The following is a 15,364-nucleotide window of genomic DNA, read 5'->3' as shown; positions in this document are numbered from 1 at the left end:
TTGTTGTGTAAGACTTTTTCCACCTCTGAGACACTCAAAAAAGAATGTTCTGTGACTTCTGTTGTGTGCTCAGGCTCGTGTTGTCCTGGCAACCCCGAGTCCGTGACGAATGAGTTGCGACAGGTCGTCGACAGGTCGTCGGCTTAAGAAAACAAGGGGACACCAACTGTACCGGTGAGTTGGTGCCCTAGTTTAGACTCTTAAAAAAGTTGGATTTTTTTGTTGGTTTTGCTGTCAGAAACAAAAAGCCAAAGGAGGCGGCAGGTTAACAATGGCCAAGAAAAAGGCCACACAGGGGCGCTAAATAGTATCAGAATGCTTGTAGTAGTGGACTTAAATATACATATTCATATTAGTTTAGTCGTGAATATTACGGTAAGGCGTCTCATTTTACAGTTGCAAAGCAGGAGTATATCAGACATGCTTGACTGTGTAATAGTATTGAAAAAGAAGGGAGCTCCATCACAATAATTACCTCCGTCAATCCTCCGTTCAGTGCCAGGGTTTTTCTTCTTCCTGAATATATTTTGTCATTTCAAAGCAGACAAAGCTCAGATGTGAATTGTGTAAGCACATTTCCAGAGAACGTGATATCTTGTACAAAAATGCTGATTAGAAAAAGAATGCAAGAAGTTATTGCAAATCGTTTCATTTTTTTTCTTCTAAAAAAACAAATGCTCAATTATTTGAATTTGATTTGCTATACATTTCAATACAGGGACGGCAGCAACAACAAAGAAAAAAGGAAAAAGTTGTGTAATGCTAAGAAAGGAGGAAATAAACAACACATGGAGTTTAAAAGCTACACCCTTTTTTCTTTTAAGCTTCTTTTTGATCTTATTGAGGCACTACAAAGTACTCGGCCCACAGTCTGCATGGTTCCAAACACACACAGAAAATGATGTGACAAGATGATGCAACACAGTGGTGAACATGTCCCTGTCCCAACTATTTTGAAGATTGTAGCTAGCATTAAAGACAAGCACATAGTGAGAGACACTGAAGCATCATATTTCACTGGCGTGGTTTGGTGGGACGTTATGGATGTAAATTATGACGCGTCATGTCTGCTTTGAAAAAAATCACACCATGTTTTGTAAAACTGAAGAAGAAGTGAAGTGAAGTGAAAGAAATAGTCTTTATCCTCATTTCCCTTTTCATTTTCTTGTCAACAGTGTTATTGTTGTGAGCAGCTGAGGAGAGTAAAACAAAGAACGGGGCTGTTGGCTGATCATGACAGCTTTGGTTCGACCTGGAGTCAGTGTTTCAGAGTTATGTGCAGATGGGGACAAGTTCCTTAAGGCTGGAGACCTGGGGAGAGCCACCTCTCTGTTCATGTCTGCATTCAAGACTCACGCCACCTCTGCCATCTCCCACATGCGGAAACTGGACAAGTCTCGCCTCGGAGGGGTGATCTCTACTCTAGAAAGTTGGCTGGACAGTCATGGGGACAATCAGCCTGCCGAGGGTCTTAATAAGGGTCTGGCAGCTGTTTTCTTGTCCACGCTGAGCCCCAACAATCTCTCAGCCACCATTTTTAAAATGGAATCTCTTCTTCAGACTGGTGGACATGGCTGCGGGGAGATTTTTGCTCGCTGCACTGCTTTGCTTGAAGGCAAACAGAAACCTCATCCAGAAGGTTCTACTCGTGTGTTGTTGGAGATCACTCGAGCCCTGGTGTGCTTGTTTTCACAGCCTGACAGTTCCAAGGGACTGAAGCTTTACCTCAAAGCTTTCCAGAGTAACAAATCAGAAACTGTCACACTGATGCAGAGCAGACAAGCTGTGCATCTGCCCAAAATAGTGAAGGCCTTTATAGACCAAGTAATGTGCGTACATCCTCTTCTGGCATTTGAGAGTAAGTGGGCAATGACAACAAAGGAGAACGATAAGTTAGATGTAGAGGATGTTACCACAGTTTTTGACTTTTTATTGGCTCTCTCACCTGGTGATAGAGAGGTACAAGAATTTCAAGCAGCATATCTGTTTGTGACAGGCAGGTTTGCGGACAGTGCAGAGCTGTACTCTGCTCTCTTGCATGAGAATGCCACAAACAGCTTACTCCGAGTCACACCTGAGAGGAGAGCCAGACTCTTAACCAGCCGAGCAGCTGCCTGCCTTTCAGCTGGCGGAATGACTGCGGAGGAGTGCAGAGATCTGGGGGAAGCGTTTGAGATCCACCCTGCCACAGCCCGAAATTACTTCCAAAAGCTTTTCACTGATCATGGAACAGGGATGGCTGCTCGCTGCCATCTCCTTCAGCGGGCAGAGAAAGGTTTGTCTGGTTTCAGAGAGCGAGTCCTCGTTCGTGCAGATTTGCGATCCACTGAGGGAGTTGAACTTCTGGACACTGTGATCACTGCGTTACGGACTCTTTGCCATTTAGAGCCTGATGGGGGAGGCAGAGAGTTGCGGGTGCGACTGGCCGACTGTCTCCTCCTCAGAGGGGAGCACAAAGAGGCTCTCTCTATCTGTAGCCAGCTAGCTGCTGCCCAAGGACAGCAGAGCTATCAAAACACAGTTCAGGTTCTTCGTGGATATGCCCGACTTGTCTCTGATGACCAGAAGAGGGCATTAGAAGACTTCCAAGCTGTGATTGAACACAACACTCCTCATCCATCCAGCTGTGTGCGTGCACTTTGTGGCAGGGGGCTCCTGCGCATGATGGGTGGCTTACACTACCTTACAGCTCTAGACTATGTGACAGCCAGCAGGCTGCATCCTCAGGAAACAGCACTGACTGTTCGCTGCTTGGTGCCATGGAACTACAGAGGGCTTCTGTTTACGGTTCTCCTGGAGCAGGGACGAGTCATGCTGGAGGGGACAGCAGAGCACAAATCCAAGTCCAGCTGTAGTGACGACTTCCAGCACTCCCAAAAGGAGGGCCAGCTTCAGGCCCCATCGAAGAGAGACAACCACAGATCAGGGTATGATGTTTGTCATCAGTGGGTTTACTGATTACATTTAGTTCTTCACTTTAGTTGTCATCTAAGCATAGCAGCGTATTTCAGGTGATGGTCTCTGCTCTATTAGAACTTCTCATGTTTAAACCATCTAACTTCTTTAATGTTACATCTTTCCCTGCTTTGTACTTCAGTACTCCTGCTGGTGTCCAGTCCCTGGCTGTGTTGTTGATGGAGCTCCAGCCCATTGCTGATGGGCCTCAGATCCTCGCAGCTGATGCCTTGTACCAGCTTGGCCGGGTAGAGGAAGCCTACAGGTTACTACTTTCCACAGGAACCACCAATCCGAGGGCACCTGTCCTGGCTCGTCTTGCTCTACTGCAGCTGCACAGAGGCTTTCATTATGACACCAATCAGGTATAGCTGCTTAAGTTTTTGATTATTCATGCAAAGATGTTTTCATCTGTCACTTTGGCTGACTGAAAACAAACCAAAACGTGATTACACTCTTACCAAAATGTCTTTCTGGATCACTGCCGCATGTGCTCAATAAAATGAGAAACCACAAAGTCATTCACTTAACCTCTAATTTTAATTTCTTTACTTATTAAGCCCGACTTAATCAGTAAATTAAATGTCTTTGTGTCTCCCCTCACTAATCACAGGCACACACACATGAACTACAGAGCTATGCAGCAGACTAAAGAATTGTTAAAGAGGCCTAATCATCAACAGTATACTACAGCCCACAACAAACCAGTTATCTTTTTCATTTATGAATTTGATCAATCAAAACACATTAAAATGGCAAAACAACAAGAAGGGTTAACCTTTGAAATAAAAAAAACAAGCCTTGGGTGAAGTATGTGGCTGCAACCCAATGGACATTTATTGTATCCTGAGGTTCTCAGTCAGTCCACCCATCCATCTTCATTTGGATAAAAAGCAATATAGTTCTTTATCCGTTAAATTGATTTATTGTCATAGATTAATAATCAATGATAAATGTGTCTCTAGTCCATGCAACTGATGCTCGAAGCCTTTATTTCTCAGTTAAATAGCAGAGAAATAAACATTTCTGTGTGTGTTTTCCCTGCAGCTGCTCAAAAAGCTAATTGTGTGTGGTGATACCAGCTGCCTGCGCAGCGTGTTGGCAGTAGCACAGCAGAAAGACCGAGCACTGCTGCAGGGACACTGCCACTCAGCAGCAAAACGCATCCTGGATGGCACAAGAGAGGAGGGCGTCGTCAGGGAGGCTGTGGCTTATCTCTCCATCGCCATCATGGCCTCTGGTGGTTACAGTCTCATTAATGAGTTCTTGATATTTGCTATTGGTCTGCTTGTAATTTTGGATTACATTAGTTGTGACTGTTAAATTAATCTATGTAGAAGAAATGATTAGAAGGGTAAAGGTAATTGTAGGCAAAAACAGAAGTTTTGTTTGAGATTTAGATTTGGTCTAGCAGAGGCATATGAGAAAGGATAACGAAATTGAATAAGATTGCATATGCTGTAAAACCAATTAAGAACTTGGGTTTTCCAAGGTGGAGAGGCAGCAGACTCCCTGCTGGAGAGAGCGAGGTGTTATGCCCTGCTGGGCCAACGAAAGACAGCAATATTTGATTTCAGTGCCATTTTGAAGGAGCATCCGAAACACGTGCAGGCCCTTTGTGGAAGAGGCTTCACGTATCTCATGCTGAATCAACAAAAGGTATTCTTTAGTGGAAACACTAAAGATCTACTTTTAAGTTATGAGACATCTGATTATTTGAACGTACTTGTATGTTGGCACAACACATATAAATTTTGAACTTCCTCTCTATTCAGGAATGCATTCATGATATCCTGGCGGCTCTTCAGATAAATGCTGACACAGTCGTCAAAGACATCCTGTCTCTCAAGGACAGAGCACAGAAGCTGGTCTGTGATTGGCTGCATCAGTCTTGTCGTACCAGTCTGTCAGACACTGTGAACACTAATTCTGTTCCCTGCCATGAGGAGCAGCTCAGAGAGGCTTTTATAATTGGTGGAGCTTTGATGAGGACTGACAGCAGAGATCCAAGATGGCATCTTTTATACGTGGACATACTCTTGGCTAAAGGTGAGAATGGAGGAGATCCTTGATCTGTCACTCAAAACGATCTGGTTATGAAGTCATGGTTGAGGTTATGTGGTGTTTTATCTGTTGACTAATATTCATAGTAATCCTCATTTTCACTACTCTTGTCCATGTGCTTCAGGTGAAGTCCAGGCAGCAGGCACTCATCTGTGCCAGGTATTTGGCCAGGAGCCAAGGGATGCTGTAGCCCAGGCAAGGGTGGGTATGGTCGAGGCCTGGCAGCAGAATTACCGCAGCGCAGCTCGCAGGCTCAGCAAACTGATCGAAAAAGAATCATCCAGTCTGGATTTCTTGCTGGCCCTGATCCCATTTAATCAGCGAAAATGCATTGCACAGGTAAGCCGATGTGCAGGGATCCTAAATTCAGTACGAAATCGGCAACATTGCAAAAGTCGTTTTTGCTGGTTGTGGCAGTTTTTAAATTCTAAAATTTTTAGCAAATTAGCTGTCTGGATTTCCAAGAGATAACTAATACTGTGCTTGGTGTCCTCTTATAGTGTGTCATAGTGAAGAACTGCAAAGATTTATATAGCTTAGCTTAGTCTAAGTCGGTTTTGTTGGATTTAGAAAAAACAAAACTACAATGACACTATCCGCTTCAGAGGTTATTCTCAGATATATCTGAATAGCAAGCATAGTCCCGAAAAGATAGAGATGAATATAGAACTGATGTTTACTTGCTCTGAATTTACACTGTTACAGGCAGCAGCACAGGAGGCCAGCAGTGCGTCATCGGTTGGCCATTGGGATCAGGCCCTCATGCTCCTGACAGTGGCGGTGCAAGCAGGCAGTCACAGATTACGGTATCTTCGCCAGAGAGCTGCCTGTTTTGCACAGCTGAGCTTGCATGAGCGGGCCATAGCTGATTTGGACAAAGTTATTCAGAAACACGGTGGACATGATGGTTCAGATGACCCTAAAATCCGGGCGGAGGATCTGTGTCGACGAGGTCGCAGCCTGGTGTTCTGTTCCAGAGAGAGTGCGGCTTTGGAGGACTTCACCCAGGCTCTCCAGCTCCACAGGGACCAAGCCATCCAGTGTGTGGAGGCTGGTCTGGGGAGACTGCGTCTGGCCGAGTGCTTTCTGCGAGGGGCGCTGCATCACTATGGAGAGCAGAAGCTCAGCAAAGCCTGGACACTGATTGAATGTGGCCTGCTTGTGGACAGTGAGAACACAGAGCTGCGCAGACTGAGAGCAAGAGTCAAATGGGAAGTGGCCAGCCCTTGCAATGTTAACTAGCACTAATAGTCAGAGGATCAAGCTGGACACAGGACCTCCCCCTGAGTTACTAAAATGAAACCATGTTCACTTTTTTTTTTAAGTCTTCCAGGTTCAATCTAAGTTTGTAGGATTAATAATGTTCCTCAGCATTCGGTATCTTCGTATTTATATGATTTTTATTATGAGGAGAGTATGTGAATAATAAAGATACTCAACAGCACATCTAGTTAATTTTGTTAGCATATACATTCACCACTAAAACATAAATAAATCAACTACTGCGACAATTAATAACACAAAAATGATCCATAAATACACCTTTATACTGTATGAGCAAAAGCATGCAACACTAAATACTTTAATTCAAACCATCACTTATTGGTTAAGAGAATTAAGAAAGTGTCAAATGTGCAGGTTTTATGCTTTTTAAATGCAAGAGGCATTTCTTTAATCATGTTCATGGCAATAAACACAATTTAGAATGCAGTAATACAGAATAACAGAAACAATTAGTTGAATTTGGTCAAATGAAAAAAATCAAAACAATGCCTGTTTGTTTCTATTCCTATCTGCGCATCTGATATAGGACTCTTATCATTTATCATAATATAAATAGCATTCAGCTAACTGTGCGGAGATGTATCATGTACTTTGCCATTATGCAGACACAGTAATATATTGCGGTTCCATGTTGCCGAAGTAGGATTTCTCCCACTCACTCATGAGGTCGAAGTGCAGCGGGCGGTTACAGAAGCTGCAGGAAGCCGCGGCTGGGCTGTTGAGCGGAAGACCCGCCTCCTGCCACACCTCCACCAGTTTCTCTGTAAATAAAACAGACATTTGTAAGAATGAACAGACAAATGCTTTGATTTATTTCCATTTGATATCTTTAAAAGTTCAACTCTGCTTATTTGAGTCTGCACACACAAGTGTCACACTGATGCTGCCATGCACTTGTAAACCCCCCCCCCCCAAAAAAAAATATTGCCATTTTGCTTTGCATTATATGTTAAGAGGTGTCAAGAGACCCATGAAGAGACGTAAGAATTACACACATAAATCACTTGTTGTTGCCGTCGTTCTTAACTTTATTGGATATTTCCTATCACAACTCTGTACCAATGACCGTAAGGATCCTCACACTCACCCACAAAGTAATTCATCATGTCCGGTTTGTGATGAGGAGACGGAGCCAGACGCAGCAGCTCCTCACCACGAGGCACTGTGGGGTAGTTGATGGCCTGGACGTAGATGTTGTATCTCTCCAGCAAAGAATCACACACTTTTGTGTTCAGCTCAGCACTTCCAACCTAATTATGGGCAATAAAAAAGTGAAATGAATCAAAGCTAGTTCTGCAGTTTACTTAGTCTATGGAATCAACGATTTTTAATGATTTACAAATGTATTGAAAAATAGAAAATTTCAATTGTTTTTAAAGAGTGTCTTGATTTAAAGGTCTATGGTGCAACCTTAGAAGAACTATTGGGTGTCACAATAAAGCAGCAGTTTAGATCCAAACCAAATGAGACAGAACTAAAAGTAAAACCTCACTTGGAGCCCAAAAGATAGCTCATAAATCACTATATCTAGGTAGAAAACCACCTATATGGACTTTCTTAGCCGTCTTTTTACTGATGAAGGGGCGTTATTCAGTGGAGAAAAAGCTTGAACTTTGAATGTGCTCATGTGTGGATGCATGCCTATGTACTATAACAGGTTTAAAATGTTGTATATTGGAACTTTAGAAACTAATTTCTAAATGGAATTACAAATCGAATTGTATCTTGAAAAGATTTAAGTTTGTACAGCTAAAACTCCTACTCACAGTAATTTACTAAACATTTGTGTTTTCTATCATGATCAATGATCTCAAGCAGTGAGTGGTAGAGGCAGCAGCGGCGCCAAACCTTCATATTCTACTCACTTACTCTGTACTTATCCTCTACTGCACTTTCTCTTTCTGTATTTCCCTCTATGCCTGCATTCTATTCTACACTGTCACCCCTGTCACCTCTGACAGAGTCTGACTAGTAGTTTTCCTTCTATGTAGCTTATTGTTAGCTTTGATGTTAGCTGTAATATTTGTCATTATCATTATCATATCAATATCATTTGTAAGTCGCTTTGGATAAAAGCGACTGCCAAAAGCATAAACATGAACATACCCGTATGGGGATGATGTGGCTGGGGCAGTTGACCACAGGCAGGCCTTTGTCCATGAGAAGCTGCCTCATATGTTTCACATTCCTCTGATGGGCTCTGCGGAGTCCCTGCCCTTCAGGACTCTTCAGGACTCGAACAGACTCCAGAGCTCCAGCCAGGACCATTGGGGGAAGAGATGTAGTGAAGATGAAGCCGGCTGCGTAAGAGCGCACTATGTCCACCAGGGCGGCACTGCTGGCAATGTAGCCTCCCACGCAACCAAAAGCTTTGCCTGGAACAGGAACATAAAAGACTGTAGGTGAGCTGAGTAAACATTGCATTTACCCAGTTAGTAACATAGAACAGTTGACTGTTCAAATCCTACTAAATAACACTTTATTTTTTTTAATGGTATGACACTTAATTGCTACTTTAAATTTTTTTTTTTTACTAAAATAAAGAATTTGAAAGCTGAAATTATTATTAACTTTAATGAGTAAGAAAATAATTTCCTGATTTCTTCTATGCAGGAATTATACAATAATTTATTTGTAATTGAATACTAAATACAGACAAGGCTCTGACTTAATGGGCTACAGTACAATTTTTTTTTTTGTAATTCCGAAACAGTAAGTCCGAAACATTTTTTATAACTTTTGAGTTATATGATAAATTGATATCTGATCAGTTGATTACTTTTCTGTGTCATATTTTCACATGGCCAAAACATATTGAATGTAAACTGGATTTTGTGTGACAAAGATCTATTGGGTAATCTCCTGCTAAGTCATCCTTCTTCCTTCCCCAAGTTTTAGTATTTAGAAATGATCTGGTCCTAGATTAAACAAATAAATTGATTAATCAGCTCCTGAGCTGAAATCCACTCAGTAAATTTTTCAACAATAAGGTTAATTCAAATCTGCTTGATCAATCTTTGAACCAAAGTGCAACTACTTATTGGCAATATACAAAAAAATTGGATGATGCTATATAACACCATACTTTACAAAATTATGGGATTCTTTTGTACTTTTCATTGGCAGTAATACATTTAAGGATTTAGTTCTGTAAGATGGTATTATTAAAATGTTGATTGCAAGAGTTTCTGTCTCTGATGCCTACAATCATGAAATACCTGTGAAATCTAACATAATAGCCTCGACATCTCCTGTTTGATATTTACACTGAAGAGATAATTTCAATTATTCTAATTACTGCGGTCAAGTTTAAGCACTTTTGTTCATTCATTTTTGTTAGTTTAATGACAAGGCTGCACTAAGCGCAATGCCTTGAAAATGTCAGATGTTGCAGTCCAGGAGTAATTACAGGGATTTCTACATACAACTTTGTAATTGTCCTGAAGTTAGACACAACGTGGACTTACTGAAGATAATTTTATCAGGGCAGCCAGAGAGGGAGTAGAACAGACACCCAGCTGATAAAACCTCTGCTCCTCTGATGAGAGCTCACTCATGCATTGCCCTCGTTTAACCGGCAGCAGAGAAGCGTCATACTCTGAGTTATTGCTGCTGGGTTGGCAATGTGACAGTATCAGTATGTACAAGAGAGGCCTTACATGGAGACAAGCCAATAAGAAAAGCAATTAATCTACGGCAGTTTGAAGCCGTTTGCCTTGCCCATACTAAAAGAATATGTTGGTGGATGACTCTTGTAAAAGTTATCAATCTTACTAAACACACAAGATGGGAAGAATAACTGTGGAATTACTAATACATTTCTGATACACAGTAGATTTTTTTACAGAAGAAACTCACCTAAGGTCCCAGAAACTATGTCAATTTTGTGCATGATGTTGTCTCTCTCGCCCACTCCAGCTCCATGGGCTCCGTACAAGCCCACAGCGTGAACTTCATCGACAAACGTGAGCGCTCCATAACGATGGGAGACATCGCACAGCTCTTCTAGAGGACATATGGCACCTGGCGCCCCCCCAGAGAAGAAGATGATATAATTAGGACTGTATATGGGTGAACAATAGGTTGTTAAGGCTGAAAATGTCATCACTGGGTAGGACTGCCTTCTATATGCTAAAAAAAGATGAGGAGAATTATTTCACACCCAAAAGGCATGAAGCATTTTTAACAAAATGTCATTTTAGGATTATATTGTCAGAAAATATAGTCACAGTCATCCATTCAGTTTATCTCAGTTTGGACTTGGAGCTGTGACTGATGTAATATCACCCAGAAAAATGGAGCTGAGGTGTACAAAATAACCCCTCTTTCTTGAGGCAGTGATAAATGACAGAATAATTGTGGATTATAGAAATATGAACAGATTTAACTTTATTATCTATGAATATGAATGTGTGATGTGATGACTGATGCTGGACTGGTAACCCCCACATCCCCAGTATAAAGTAAACTGAGATTATTACACATAGACAAAGTGGTACATTTATTTTTTTTCAATTGTATCTGATATGATTTTGTCATTGAAAAGCATAATTGCCTTCGGAGTTATTCAGCATAAGAAAAGGGAAATGCATCCACCTGCGTGATATTGACTGAAAAAAGAAATATCAATTCCCAGTTGATTTTTCCTAATGGATTTTGCACAATTCCTAATGGAAACTTTTATACTCTGCTTCACACTAGTAATAAGTTGCCTGTTGCCACATGTAATCAAGAAAATTTTTTCCTTTTGAATAATATAAAAAAAACTGAACACATTGAAACTATCAAATAGGAAAGATGTAAAGAAAAGAGTGTAACCACAGCACACCGTGTCAAACCTTAGATTCTTCAAGCACCTTTTACCTAACCAAAACAGAGTGAACACCTTTATACTGTATGCTGTGTCGAAAATCAGTTGTTGAAATTGAATTCTTTCATAATGTGTTTGTTCATTTTCCTGTGCTGTGGTTGTGTTTGCGCACAGCAAATAGCTCTTTTCTGCCTCAGCAGAAATCCATGTTACGCCATGGACAGCTCAACTAAGGAAAGAGAAACAATAGTCCATGATGAAGAACTTGATATGGAGGAAAAGTCAGAGGACTTTTAGAGTTTCCTCAAACATGCTCATAAAGAGAATCACACTCTTTGATGAACTGGCTCTCATGAGAAATCGCTCTTAGGAAGTCAGAATGAAGAATTCCTTTTGCTGCAGAGAATAATTTCATGAGAGTTGTCAGCCTCAGAAATAACTAATCAGCAGATAGAGCCCACATCAATGCTTCTCAGAGTTCAACTCAGGCAAAACTCCAAAACAAATATTGGATCAACACTTTGTAATCTGGCCTTGATGGCCGAAGAAATCAAGTGAAACCGCAACTGAGGAAGAGTGATAGGGAGTTTAACAAGTGGTGGTTGAAGAGATGGCAACAGCATTCATGATTCAAAATCCAAACTTTGCACGCGTGCATACATTTATGTTTCCTGCCATTGTATCCCACAATGGTCTACTATCTGAAAATGATCAATTATGTGAAAACTACATATTGGTGATTCTGTATCATCCCTAGGAGTGAGTGTGAATGTGTCTGGTTGTTTGTGTTGGCATCCTGTTGCAGTGAGTTCAACCCCCCCCCCCCCCCCCCCCCCCCCCTTTGATTGGATTAAGCAGGTATAAAAAAATGGTTGGAAGAATGGAAGTTGCTGGAATGGTTTGTTTCATAGGCCAAAACAAAATCCTCGGATATTGTCTTCTAAAGCATACATCAAGTGCCCTTTGGCCATCTGAACAGAGTCAGTGTAGCCAAAATGGTTTCATTTCAAACTCCTAAAGTCACCATTGTAAGCATTACAAAAGTATTTTATTGATATTCAACTTCCAGTACAAATGTAACACTCAGGAATATTTTGCAGTAAAAGTAGCCATCCCTTCAACCGTCTCTAATGCAAGGTAAGGGCCAGAAACCTCAGGGAATGGATGAATAAATCTGAAAGTGTCTGCTTCTTTTTTTTTTTTTTTGTTAAAGTGCTTACCATCCATCGAGTGCACTGTCTCGAATGCCACTATTTTCGGTGTCTTGGGGTCAGAGCGTTGGAGCAGTTCCTCCAGGTGTTGACTGTCATTGTGGCGGAAGATGAAGCGTTTGGCTCCACTGTTCCTGATGCCCTGAATCATGGATGCATGGTTCCCTGCATCGGAGTAGATCTCACACCCTGCATGACACAGTTAACACACCATGAAATGAGGGGAAAAGGGTTTCATCTATCAACCTGATGAAACCATCCACCTTTTCTATGATGTATATATGAGAAATTAATCTGAGAAATGGCAACTCAAATGTATTTTTGAGACATCTACAAATTTACTTGTCAAAAGCTACCTTTCAACCTTTCGCCAGAAACTATCAATATGTCTTAGACACAAGTGTTTACCTGGAAGCATCTTAGCCAGAGTGAAAAGGGTTGAATCGTTTGCCACAAAGCAGGAGGAGAACACCAAAGAAGCATCTTTGTGGTGTAGCTGTGCAAGCTCCTTCTCCAGAGACACATGGAAGTTACTGGTGCCAGAGATGTTCCTTGTCCCACCTGCTCCTGCACCATGCCTCTCCAGGGCATCTCTGAAGACAACACAACATATGTCCACATGAGTGTACAACATCTGGCCCAGATAATCCATGCCATCACGTCCATGTCAAATCCCTTTTTCCAAGTCAATTCTTGCAAATTCTTTGGTTCTGTCTGCATTTTTTAAATATTTTCCAGTGTGATAGACTTATGACACAAAATCTCCTCTTTGTCTTCTTGATGTAAAAACATTATCAACAAAATTTTGATAGAAAGCATTTAGTCTTACTTGATAGCACCGAGGACCCTCGGGTGCCGACTCATTCCCAAATAGTCATTGCTGCACCACACAGACACCTGGGAGCCCTCTCGCCCAGTAGCTGAGTAATCCTGAGCAAAAGGGAAGTACGCAGCACTCCTGTTCACCGTCTTGAAGACTCTGTATGTGTGGTCCATCTTTTTCTCAGCAATCTTCTCAGTGAAGAAGTGATCGTAGTCATAGCTGGGGCCAACTGAAACACAGATGGTTTCGACTTGAACTTGAACTGAAACATTGGGTGGTATTGGAGGCCTGTTAACTGGAAAGCTTACCCATGTTGTCTTTGAGGAGGTGGGTGACAGAGTTGTTTTGAGATGCTGTTGTGAACACAGAACCTTTTAAACCTTTTAACAAAGATGTCATCAAACCTAGAAAAGAGATAAAAGAGTAGCTCTGTAAGTGGGAATCATTGCTCTTTTTTTAACCTTTGATGCTCATGAATTGTGCCTCAGTTAAACTTAAGTTTGTTTGTCTCTGTCTGTTATTTAGCTTTATTGTTCATACCATCTGGGACATCCTCCTGTACTTCAGGGCTGGCCTGGACCATTCCAATCTGAGAGGTGACAAAAGGGCAGGCCTTTGATACAGACACAGCCACCTGAGTGGCAGTCTGAGCAATCAGCCTCTTTTGGTCCACCATTGGAAGTTTCTGGCTCTTGGGTTTGGGGAGTGAGCTGCTCAGCTTGGCCTCCAGTGAAGCTGGGCTGCTCACAGTGATTTGACGAACAATGATGGGGCATCGGTCTGCCAGAGACAGTAAGTTGACTCCTGTTCTCCTTAAGTCTCGCTTGGGAACAGACTTCAGGAAAGGGCAGTGATGAAGGAAGGCAGCCATTGTACTGAAGCTGTTCTTACTCTGAGTGAAGACAAGAAACATTTGCCATTTATTTGCGAAGTCTACACATTGAAGTTCATTGTTGGCTATTTAAAAGACTCTAATAGGTTACTTTTTTCCTTGAGAGAGACATTTTCATTGCCATAATAGACAAACTAAGTTATCATCGCAAATAAAGATGACAGGAAAATATCTTAAGTACGAGTGTAATGCCACTCATTTTAGCCACAGAGAGTTGTAGCTGCCTCTTTGAGGGTGTGACATGTAGCTGCTTATCTCCACTCTGCAGGCGCTCAAGAGCTGCCCTGACAAACATCACCAGCTGATTACTGCAGAGGCCATCAATTAATCCCTGATAAAACACAGCAGGGATATACCGAATTCACTCTCTTATTTCCCTGCCCAAAAAAATTTCAAGACTATGAGGGAGGAAAACTGAACTTTCTGATGCATTTACCAGCAAATTCATGATCTAACTGTGACAAAATAATTGATCTGCATTAAATTTACAGAGTGTGCTTTAGTTTACAAGCAGGCTGGTTGTCACTATCTACTGTGGTCAGCTGATAAAGTAGTTCTCGGGATCTGTGGCTTTTTCTTGTGGTTGGATGTTATCTTTACTTGTGTTGGAATATCAAGTTCCAAAACCATTTAAACACTGCAAGTGGGTCAAATATTTGTTTTAAATGCTTTTCTTGTTGTTGATTACATAACTAATGATGACAGGCCACAAAACAATAAGAGTGTTTGTCTTTTATACATATATATATATATTTATATATAAATTGAGTATTTACACCTTATATTTCCTTTCACTGAATGTCAACAAAGAAAAAATACATTAGGAAACAAAATCAACACTGTATGCATTAATAATTTAAACTAAAACAGTACAATAGCCAATAAAGCCTAAATTATATAAATGAATGTGGTAGTTATTCAAAGGATGTCAATAATACCATAATTATGATTAAAAGTGAGGCTCACCTGTTGACCTGCACTGAGGACGAACTTCAGAACAACGAATAGGCAGTTGGTGAGTGAGTGTCAAAACTTATTGGTCAGATGTAGAAGAGCATTATATCATCATATCTGTTTCCACCCTGTGACGTGAAGTGACGTGTGGCTCTAAACTTGGAGGCCATGAAGGGAGTTGTTTGCATGTGTGGGAGGTGCAAAGATGCTGATAGGGTTCCATTAAAGCTGTGAGACACTCGGCCCAGCCTCACTTCAGTCTGAGCTAAAATGATACCGAAATAATGATGAAACATTCACTGTAAACAACAAGAAAAGGTGTAAATTAGACATTTCTGTATCCATTTTACTACACTTTATCCCTTCCTGAA

At 41.3% G+C, this 15,364-nt stretch overlaps 2 protein-coding genes across 4 annotated transcripts; one reads left to right on the top strand and one right to left on the bottom strand.

Annotated features, from left to right (window-relative positions):
- Positions 1 to 1,199: 1,199 nt before the first annotated feature.
- On the top strand, positions 1,200 to 7,065 carry ttc34 (tetratricopeptide repeat domain 34). Its single transcript, XM_072366358.1, has 7 exons — positions 1,200 to 2,927; positions 3,098 to 3,320; positions 4,003 to 4,195; positions 4,448 to 4,614; positions 4,731 to 5,004; positions 5,144 to 5,358; positions 5,725 to 7,065. Exons 1-7 carry the CDS (start codon positions 1,234 to 1,236, stop codon positions 6,259 to 6,261), a joined length of 3,303 nt encoding a protein of 1,100 aa, XP_072222459.1. The 5' UTR covers positions 1,200 to 1,233; the 3' UTR covers positions 6,262 to 7,065.
- On the bottom strand, positions 6,402 to 15,149 carry alas2 (aminolevulinate, delta-, synthase 2). 3 transcript variants are annotated; one of them, XM_072366360.1, is made up of 10 exons: positions 15,006 to 15,149; positions 13,688 to 14,039; positions 13,456 to 13,500; positions 13,154 to 13,376; positions 12,733 to 12,917; positions 12,334 to 12,513; positions 10,162 to 10,326; positions 8,410 to 8,678; positions 7,391 to 7,553; positions 6,402 to 7,064 (listed from the first exon to the last, which is right to left on the bottom strand). In XM_072366360.1, exons 2-10 carry the CDS (start codon positions 14,016 to 14,018, stop codon positions 6,901 to 6,903), a joined length of 1,725 nt encoding a protein of 574 aa, XP_072222461.1. In that variant the 5' UTR covers positions 14,019 to 14,039; positions 15,006 to 15,149; the 3' UTR covers positions 6,402 to 6,900. The 3 variants fall into 3 exon arrangements, with proteins under 3 accessions (XP_072222461.1, XP_072222460.1, XP_072222462.1); XM_072366359.1 differs by having other exon boundaries at positions 13,456 to 13,551; positions 15,006 to 15,145; XM_072366361.1 differs by lacking the exons at positions 13,688 to 14,039; positions 15,006 to 15,149 and adding an exon at positions 13,609 to 13,636.
- Between the last annotated feature and the right edge of the window lie 215 nt (positions 15,150 to 15,364).

The sequence above is a fragment of the Leuresthes tenuis genome, unplaced genomic scaffold (genome assembly GCF_036924035.1).
Source record: "Leuresthes tenuis unplaced genomic scaffold, fLeuTen1.0.hap1 SCAF_16, whole genome shotgun sequence".
Lineage (NCBI taxonomy): Eukaryota > Metazoa > Chordata > Actinopteri > Atheriniformes > Atherinopsidae > Leuresthes > Leuresthes tenuis.
Note: the sequence above shows the minus strand (reverse complement) of the source record. Positions and strands in the feature narration are given on the sequence as shown.

Excerpts from the sequence above, each read along its gene's own strand:
- ttc34 (XM_072366358.1), top strand. The coding sequence starts at position 1,234 with ATGACAGCTTTGGTTCGACCTGGAGTCAGTGTTTCAGAGTTATGTGCA. Across the intron at positions 4,615-4,730 it reads TCATGCTGAATCAACAAAAG|GAATGCATTCATGATATCCT; the intron begins GTATTCTTTAGT and ends CTCTCTATTCAG. Across the intron at positions 5,359-5,724 it reads AGCGAAAATGCATTGCACAG|GCAGCAGCACAGGAGGCCAG; the intron begins GTAAGCCGATGT and ends ACACTGTTACAG.
- alas2 (XM_072366359.1), bottom strand. The coding sequence starts at position 14,018 with ATGGCTGCCTTCCTTCATCACTGCCCTTTCCTGAAGTCTGTTCCCAAG. Across the intron at positions 13,552-13,687 it reads ACAGGAGGATGTCCCAGATG|GTTTGATGACATCTTTGTTA; the intron begins GTATGAACAATA and ends TCTCTTTTCTAG. Across the intron at positions 12,514-12,732 it reads TCTGGCTAAGATGCTTCCAG|GGTGTGAGATCTACTCCGAT; the intron begins GTAAACACTTGT and ends TGTGTCATGCAG.